Source organism: Alosa sapidissima, chromosome 11, assembly GCF_018492685.1.
Source record: "Alosa sapidissima isolate fAloSap1 chromosome 11, fAloSap1.pri, whole genome shotgun sequence".
In the NCBI taxonomy this organism is placed as follows: domain Eukaryota; kingdom Metazoa; phylum Chordata; class Actinopteri; order Clupeiformes; family Clupeidae; genus Alosa; species Alosa sapidissima.
The window spans coordinates 14208767-14218766 of NC_055967.1; the positions used below are offsets into that span (position 1 = coordinate 14208767).

At 40.8% G+C, this 10000-nt stretch overlaps 1 protein-coding gene across 1 annotated transcript; it reads right to left on the bottom strand.

Annotated features, from left to right (window-relative positions):
• Positions 1–6601: 6601 nt before the first annotated feature.
• Positions 6602–9780, bottom strand: chst1 (carbohydrate (keratan sulfate Gal-6) sulfotransferase 1). The gene is made up of 2 exons (XM_042110506.1): positions 9401–9780; positions 6602–8331 (listed from the first exon to the last, which is right to left on the bottom strand). Exon 2 carries the CDS (start codon positions 8270–8272, stop codon positions 7010–7012), a length of 1263 nt encoding a protein of 420 aa, XP_041966440.1. The 5' UTR covers positions 8273–8331; positions 9401–9780; the 3' UTR covers positions 6602–7009.
• Positions 9781–10000: the final 220 nt, after the last annotated feature.

Genomic DNA, 10000 nt, shown 5'->3' on the forward strand with positions numbered 1-10000 from the left:
TAACATTAAGTCAACATTAGAACATTAAGGTGCAGTCAGGGATTTTACACGATTTCAAACCCATAAAATTTTTTGTCACATTCAATCATCTCATGACCTCTAGCTGCCCATTCCATGAGTAAGCCTCACTGTAAAAAAATGGTCTCTGTAGGCAGCAGGCTCCGGAAACTGGAAACAAACAAAGTGGGGGCAGCCTGCCCCCCAAACAAAATCAAAACAATTTGTGGAATTTCTCTGGGAATACTGAAGGGAGGGGTGAACTACTTCTGGCGTGTTTCATTTGGTCCTTGGTTAAAATATAATGTACTTTTTTTTGCACAAAAGCGTCTGCTATTAATATTAATATAAACATAAACACAAACAAATGTGACTGCACAATTCCTGATTGGACCTTTACATGGAAACTCCAAATGAAGAGTTGGAGAATGTTTAGCAAACACCTAGCTATATCTAAATATTTGTATGACAACAAAAGGTTATTTTGTCAGACATTCTCTGCAATCTCAGCTAATCTGTCCTTTGGAACTTGATTTCAGTACACTCTCCACATAATATTGAGATGTTTCAGAAAAATATGTGACAACCTATTAAGTAATAATGAAAACTGACAAGGAAATGTTTGTTTAAACTGCATTTGCAAATCACAAAAAACAGAATGAAATCAATGAAATCTACCAGGTCTGATGATCTGATGAGAATGATGAATACCATATGCATTTTGAATATAAATATAGATTTTTTTTGTCTGGGCTTCATTTAAAAAAAAGCTCAGCGGCTCAGACCAAACCATAAACAATTCCAACCAATCAACATGTTGCTTCAGGGATACGGAAGGGAGTGGTATAATTTGACTGACCATTAAGCTCATATATCAACCTTTGGCCAGAATCGCAGTCTCCATCTTTAGAGAATACTTTGTCAACACAAACTGCTCATTTAGCAGGCTAGAATGCTGAATGGACAGAGAAAATGGATGAAAGTTTTTGAATTTGTGCTTAATACACTCCGGATATTGACAGGCAAAAATAAGCACTGCTATTCTGCCCTCAGAAAATTCATTTGAGATGAGAGGGTTTTTCTTGCAAGATGCTGACGGTGAATACAGCTGACGTGATTTTGCATCCTGCCCCAGAGCAGTCTTTTGGACTCATTTGTAGAGTTAGATTTGACATGTTTGGGAATGATTGTACAGCACAGCACACGCACTCAGCATCTTCCTCTCCCCAACGTTTCAAAGGCTACGCAAAAGCAGACGCTAGAGTTAGGAATACAGGGAAGAGCCTGGTTTAAGTCTCTTAATATTACAAACAAAAATGTGTTTGAATGAAATTAATCATCACACACACACACACACACACACACACACACACACACACACACACACACACACACACACACACACACATATTAACAAGGATCTAACTACAGGATTAATCTACAACCCCAAATCAGAAAAAGTTGGGACGTTGTGTAAAATGTGAATAAAAACTGAATCAAAAAACAAAATCTGCAAATTTCTTAAACTCATATTTAGTTGCAAAAAGGACACAGACAATACCCTGGAAATCCAGAGTTCTCGCGAGATCAATTTGAATTTGCTCAGCGAGACACTCTGGCAATCAGTAATGATGCTCATTACCCATGCCCGTAGAGCCGAGCTGCACCAATCACATCGGTGTGTCTAATATAGGTGGGCCAGAGGCGAGCTAAACAGATGATGACAGCATTACCCATGCCGTTGGAGCCAAGCTGCACCAATCACATCGGTGTACACTTTGTCTGTGTTTTAAGCTCCCAATGTCGTCTTCCAGGCAGCGCTGCATGGAAGGCATTAGGGTTAGGAAAGGGTTAAAAAGACAGACCCTAAATCTTTCTAGATTTGGGTCTGGATTTCCAGGCAACACAGACAACATATTAAATGTTGAAAACAATTTGACAACAATATATGTTAATTTTGAACTTCATACCAGCAACATGTTTCAAACTAATTTGGAGCAGGGTAACAGAATGCTGTAAAAGTTGTGCAATGAGAGGAATATTTCACAACTAAATAGTGTAACTGGCAACCAATTGGGTATGAAGAGCATCCCAGAGAGGCAGGGTCTCTTAGAAGTAAAGATGTAGGGTTATTCATCACTCTGTGTAAACCTGTGTGCACAAATGTAAACAATGTAATTTTAATGCTTCTTAACATGGAATTGTGAAGTATTAGAGCTGAAAAACAACATTGGATCTTTTGGACCTCAGATGGCACTGCATCAAAACCAAACCTGTTTCTGTAAAGAAAATCATTGTATGAGCTCAGTAAAACCTCTGATAACCATTGTCTGTGCACAGTTTGATGCTCATTTCAAAAGCTTTAAACCATTCAACAGCCAAAATGGCATTAAGACATGATACAGAAAATATCACTGTCTTATCTGGGCCTGAGTTTGTTTAAAATGGACTGAGGTAACGTGGAAAAAGGCCCTGTGATTAGACCAATCAAAATTTGCCATTCTTTTTGGAAATCATGCACTCATCTGGGCTAAAGAGGAGAGGGCCTATCCAAGTATCCAACCTATCCAACTTGTTTTAGTTTTAGGTTTTGTGCATCATCCAGGCAATGTCTTTTTCAGGAAATGAATATTTCAGGAAACAATGCCAAAATTAATTCTGCACATATTTAAACAGTATTTCTCCATAGATGAAGAGTCCAGGTGCTAAAATGGCCTGTCTGCAGTCCAGACCTGTCAAATTAGGTGCATCATGGAATAAAAAAACATGATTAAGAATACTCCATACTGCTGAGCAACTGCAATTCTATATCGGGCAGGAATGGGGGGACAATATTTCATTCTCAAAACTCTGGCAACTGGTCTCCTCAGTTCCTAAACATTTACAGAATGAAGATTATTAAATGAAGGGATGAAGCAACACAATGGTAAACATTCCCTGTCCCAACTTCTTTAAAAACATGTTGCTGGCATCAAATTCAAAATTAATATATATTTCCATGAAATGGTCCAAATGTTCATTTTTTTTACATTTGATACAGTATGTTCTCTATGTCCTTTCTGCTGCTAAATATGGGTTTATGAGACTTGTATATGATCACATTCTGTTTTTATTTGCATTTTTCACAATGGCCCAACTTTTTCTGATTTGGGGTTGTAATAACATTAACGACATGCAATTGTTTACCTGAATGACAGGCCATCCGCTTAAAGAGCTACTCTGCAGTATAAATGAATCACGCATGCAGAGATTGGTTTTACATGCTACCTCAACTCATAAATTCAAACATGCCAACATCTGTTTGTTTGCTTCTGTTGCAAACATCCAGCATTTTTTCACTTATGTGATTCTGCGGTCTGTGATACTCCTAAAATATTGCACAATGTGTTTCTTTGTTTTTTGTATTCTTTGTAGAAGATTAAAAAAAAAACATGATTATTCTTTTGGAAGAATTATAAAAAGCATCATGAATAGAAATGAATATCATTGCACTGGTTAATCTGTTGCTACTGTGTGTGAGAATGTAAAAAATATCAGCAAGGAAGCCTTTTTTTATTATCAATGTTGCTAGGTCATGAACATACTGTGCTGTTATGAAAAGTAATTCACTCTGTTTTGACATGAGAACAAATTAAACAGATCATATTCATTAAGAATATATGCTATTTAAAAGTATAGCACTTTAAGGTATAAGGTTGTTGCTACAATGACTATGTTTTTGTCGACTTTGATTCTTTTTATAGATAGATAGATAGATATACTTTATTGATCCCTAGGGGAAATTCAAGAATTTATGTATTTGTTCACGATTTAGAGGGTCCAGTAACCGATTTAGAGGGTCCAGTAATTGGCTGAATACTTACACTAAACCTATCACCCTATCACTAAGAGCTTTGACAAAACAAACAGGCTTCTTTGGCTCTCCTGGGGGCTTGATAATAAACAACTAACATTTCTGGTTGACGAATAATGGCCCCTTTAAAGAAAGTCATCAATTATTTTGGAGTTGCACTGCACATTGAAGAGTTATCTCTGAGAAAAGCAAGAAATGTTAGCAGAGATGGCTTACAAAAGTCACTCAGGACCACAAAATATCATGAGTTGAAGACACTAAGGACCCTAATTTAGTGTCTCGTACATCAATTAATCCTAGCCTATCATGTGGCGTGTGGAAGCATTAAGCTGACCCACTAATGTTTAAGCTTAGGGTCTTGCTCATATTAAATGAGAGTAAATAGATTTTGTCTAGTTATTACATTAGCTTTAGTAAGACTTCACACTTTACACTTTGCCTTTCATTTAAATTAGGGCCTTTGGTGTCTTGTGATATTTTGTGGTGAAAGAAGTTAAAGAGTTGCTCTGTCAATTGGCAGAACCAGCTTCACTGAGCATTACACATCTTGATACATTCAGTGATGGCATTTGAAATTCAGAAAATGGCTGCCGTCAAAGCAGTTGGGAGATGCTGAAAAATTGCACCCAACTTATCAAGAAAATTTTGTTTTTTTTATATTTTAGAAAGTTTTCCACATGATGGCACCAGGCTATAAAGAGACAAATGTGTACAACTGAATTACTGTAAGATATTACACCTATGGAGCAAGTTGTTTGCATGAAGATAAGTGATGCACTTCCACAAAAGATTTGTGATTCCATCTTTTTGACATTTTCACAGCAGGCTAGATGTTCCTCAAATTAGACAGTATTTCTAGGAAAATTGCGAATTTCAAAAATGCTGCTTGTTATGAGTGCTCCTATCCTCATTCTTTGCCAATAAAAACAATCTTTTGGAGTCAGATGTTCAGTATATAACTACGTGTATCTTCTATAACAAATGTGTAAACTTGGTCTGACAGTGGACAGGAGGGATTGAGTTGTAGTTGGGACGGTTGAAACATCAGCAGTCCAACATCTTGTAAAAGTACAGATTAAAGTAGTTTTGTTTTTTAAAAAAGAAAGAAAACAAGGACAGGTACCAAAACTTTAAGTTGTTGACCAAACCCACAAGGAAATGTCAGTCACTTGTGGTCCTATAGACAAAATCTAAGTATCCTATATAATGTGGAACCTGGCAGCCAGTATATACAACTTGCAGCTTCCAGCACATCATTATAACTTAGCAAAGTGTTTGAAAATACTAACAGCTCTTGAAGTATGGCAACTGACCTGATTCTTCTCGACGAAATGTATAATTTATAAATACAGCTTATTGTCCTGGTAGGAGTGAGGCTTCTTGCCTTCACACTTATGTAACAAATATTTTGTGACTTTCTTTCAAAAATAGCCATCTTATTCCTGCACATCCCTGACTGTTACTCACAACAAGCAAAATCTGATAGTCGCAAACAAAATCTAACAATATACTGGGTTTTAATTGACATACTATGACATCTGCTGTCATATTATATAATGACTATTCCTTCATTACAGAGGAGGAGGAGACACCTAACCAATAACTGTAAAAATAAAGTCTTCGACATCTGCTTTTGCATCCTTCCTGCAGCTCTTATTAACCCCTCTGAATAAAAGGAGCAGTGAAGAGATCTTGGAAAGTCCATTAAAGGAGCTCCCTCCTACGAGGTGCTGCAAAGTGCGGCTCTTGAAACATCTTTGACATGGTGAACCTCTCAATCAGGCCAGCAGGGTCAGGCATGACACACACACACACGCTCCAGCCGCCTTCCTGAAGTCTACTCAGACCTGCTGAGAGTTATCTCCGCTCCCCTGCAAAGCTGCATGTGACTGGTCCTCTTTGTTAATTGAGGTGACATACGGTACACTATGGTTGTTCATCTCTGATCCCACTGGGGGTCATTTACACATTCTGAGAAAAGAATACCCAGTCCATCTCTTCACTGAGGCCAGGACAGATAGTGTCCCTGCGAACCAGCCCATAAATCCAATCACAGAGCCTGCGGTGTGCTCACTCACCCCTGTAATTAGACACACTACAGTTCTTGGTAAATTACACAACACAAGCAGTGTTGCATTTCCCCCTTTGTGTGGTGTTGGCGGCACACCATTACCCTGTTTTCCGCTTTGTCTAACTTGACTTTCGTTCTCTCCCTTTTTAGGATAAGCTCCCACATTGGTAGTAAATGTCAGGACTGTGAGCGAGTGTAAGTTGAGTAGCACAGCTGATCACTCTAGAAGTGAGTACGCCTAAGCAAGAGGATTGCATTGTAGGTGATGCAGTTAGGTTTAGCAGACAAAATCAACACATTTAGGTCTTTTGCAGACATCTAAACATCAAGATTATTTTAGTTATCTTATAGAGCAATTTCTATGATGGTATCTGTGAGTTATCATTTGACTATTTATTAAGTCATCTTTCAAAAGGATGGATTGAATGGAAGTTGTTTGTGCTGCTTGTGGCCCGTGTGTATGTAAAATAGCAGTTGCTTTATTCATAGTGACAGTAGCAGACTGTGCTCTGCGTTTAGTGAAATCAAGCATGTGTTGATTATTTGTCAGTGATGTCTAATAATCCCTAAATGGGAGCACAGCTTGACTGATAGTTACTGCTCTGTAGTAAAATATGCCCTTTTGGGTATTACATTGCTAATTACTGTATGATGGCTGACAAAGCACTATTGAGGTTGACTGCAACATTCACATTTTTATTGCACAATTTTTATCATACACTTCTGCACTGGAGTGGAGAGTGATATACAATCCCCAGCAACAATGCGCTGCGTGGGACAGTAATGTACAAATATCAACATTCACTTTTGTCAAAGCAACAGCCAGCATACAAGAGTTTTAAGTGAGATGATGCTTCTTGGATCTGCTAGAATCATATCAACTCAAAAAGGACCATCTTTCAGTAGTCTATAATTAGTCATTTTGAAATCCCTTAACAGCTATACCAGTTTAAATGAGTTGTGCTGTTCAAAACTTCGGCATAGCATAGCCCCAAAAGGGCTTTACCAGTTTAGTGCAAATGTGAATCAATTTAAGGCAACAGTATAAACATAAACATATCAAAAATACTTGTGCATCATTACCTTTGTTACAAAAAAGGTACAAATGTTTTGTCCTCGATGAGTGAGAGAGACATATTTTTCAGCTCCTCGAGGGATCTGACCGTCTTGTAGCCGAGCTCCTGTAAAATCTGCTGACACACAGTTTGAGTGTAATCAACAATGTCATACGACAATTTCAGCCTCCAGCTCTCAGCGTTGGCTGCCGAGTCCCTCACAGTGCCGTATTTATGCTTGGCTAACAGCTCATTGCTTCCTCTGGTGTTGTTCTGAATCCAATCCACCACATTCTTGTCCATGGTCAGCCCCAGGAAGTCGTAAATCTCCTTGGTCCTCTGGAGCGGGTTGAGAGCCAAGTCCTCGTAGCGTACCAGCATGTAGCGTCCCTTGAGCCAGGGTGGGCGGCTCATGCCCGTGGACACGGAGCTGAGGAAGTCGTCACAGATGGTGGTCAGCTGCGTCAGGTCCAGGTTGTAGGGCTTCCGGCCCGTGGCCCTCCAGATCCGCCACAGGCGGTACGTGTCCCGGAAGGTCTCGATCCGGGAGGAGAGGATGCCGCGTGGGTCCCGCACTAGCTGGATGACCTTCAGGTTGAGCCGCGGGTCCTCCACCAGCGCGCGCAGGTCTCCCACCTCCGGCACGCGCACCGTCTTGATGGCCACGTGCCGGTGCTCCCGGCAACCGTCGGCGGCCAGCGTCAGGTTGAGCGAGGCGCACTTGCGCACGCAGTCGCCCTCCTCGATGTTGGTCTCGCCGGGGCTGAACGCGTCGCAGGCGGGCACTGAGCACAACGCCCGGCTGGCACCCCGGCGAAACAGCTTGTCCGTGGTGTGGTTGCTGGGCACCGGCTTGATGTAGCTCTCCAGGAAGTAGAGGTCGCAGTGATACAGGCTCCGTAGGAGGTCACGGCTGGCGCCCAGCATCACACGCCGGTCCGCCGCGTTCCGGCTGTGGGCCAGCCGTGGGATCAGCGTGGTCTGGACATGGTAGAGGGGCTCGAAAAGGTAGAAGACATCCGAGTGCTGGTTGAACAGCTGCCCCACGAAGGAGGAGCCACTGCGAGTGGTTGCCAGGATGAGGATGTGAGTCTTCCTGGAGACGTTGTAGGTGAAATAGGGATACTCGTCACAGACGCGCTCGAACGGCTCGGCCTCCTGCCCTAGGCCACAGTTCAGAGGGTTTGGAATGGGGCACATTTGAAAGGGTTTGGCTGTGAAGGTCCGGATCGCTGTGTACTGGATTGCTATAGACGCCAGGGCAAGCAGAACCACAGCCTTCCAGGAACATTGCATGGCTGAACAACCTCATTTAGGTGATGCAGTCTGATTTGATCCTATCAGTAAATGTGCAGCTGAAAAGGGGATAACAATCACAGTGAGGGAGTGTCTGATGTGCACATAGCCAAATCAAAAGGAAATAAAGCATGGCATCGGAAACTACAATTTTCTTGTGCAGAATCAGATGAAACCAATTGTAAGAAACATCATATGCATACACACATCTGATTAGCCATTCAAATTTTCACATGATTATAATGGACTAAAAGTAAGGAATATAATATCCTTGGGGGATGCATTCATAATGTAAAATGAACAGGCTCTTTGCACAGTAAATTTTAAGATAATCGGGTCAGTTATATTTTGTTTAAGAATGGTTTGTTGAGATGGGACCAACAGAAAATATATGTTTTGGTCAGACTATGGTAGACAGATTTTAGTGTAATGACTTTAATTTAGGCAACAGATTGACTGTGCCCACTGTTCAACTGATTATACAGCAAATGCACCTTTACAACATTAACAATTAAAAGGTAGGCAGTAGGCAGATTACTAAAATACAACTAGGTTATTACTCTATAATATTTATATTGGTTCCCTCAACAAGTTGATTTATCTTTTATATTTCGAAAAGAGGAAGGCGTTTGAGAATTGATTCAATGCTACATTTCTAATGGTTAAAAAATTAAACATTTGTGGTCCGTTCGTGGGTTTAGTGTCTGATGCCGTTGTCCTCCGGGCATCTTCAGCTAATGAGTTCGATGAACGCGCCTATTGAAAGCAGCTGGTTAATGGAAGATGCGGTCCAAATTTCGCTTATGCCTGAGATCTGGCACCTGTAGATGAGAGGTATTCCCATCTCAGACATTAAGCTGTTACAAGATATATTTGACAGGGAATAAACAGCAGTGCACCCGAGTCTGGTTTACCGCAGTGCCACAGAATTAATATTCGTTGAAAAAATGAAAGTGGAGTGATGAAGACCAACATTAAAAAAAAAAAAAAACATCTATTAATTTCCCAGATTTGGACTTAGGCTTTGCCATGCCTTACTTCATAGTTATCTTAAGTAGCCTAACGGTAGACAACATAAACATGTAGGTAGGCTACAAATTGTACGTTCAACGCTGCCAGTATACTTGCCTTATGAAGCTGAAATCTTGGAATAGGAGAAACTGAAGTGGTCGCAATTGTTGGTGAATTAAGCTTAGAGACGCTAAAGCTCCAGCCACGAAGATGTGAGCTCGATTCTTCCATAAGAGATAGTAAGGAAGGGCAAAAGCCCGGTGTCCATCCAGTGTACATCTGAGCGGCGCGCCAAAAGAAGAAATATGTCCGAGATCGGTTTAATTTATGCAACACGAATTAAAATGTACAGAGGTACGACTACAAAACAAGTGCAAAACTACGGGCTTTCAGAAATGAAGAGGCAGGCATAACCAGGTCCAACTGCAACACAAGATACACATTTCTCATTGTACAATCCAAGTATACTGGCTTGATGGTTTTGTTGCGTGAGGTGTTACAGCTCGAGCTCAGTCTGGACCACCCAATCCTCCTCTACATATGCCCCCGCCTTTTAAAGACGTGGCTGCCGCTGCCGAAAGCATAAAACAACTTGGGATGGGGAAGATATCGGTCTCTGTAGCTGCACAACAGAGCTGTATTGTTCAAAGCAGGTGTTTTTTTATTCTGCAGATGATAGCAAAGTCACATGGTTCGACATGATAAACAATGCCCTCC

Bases quoted from the DNA above. Each gene is read 5' to 3' on its own strand.
- chst1 (XM_042110506.1), bottom strand. From the start codon at position 8,272: ATGCAATGTTCCTGGAAGGCTGTGGTTCTGCTTGCCCTGGCGTCTATA.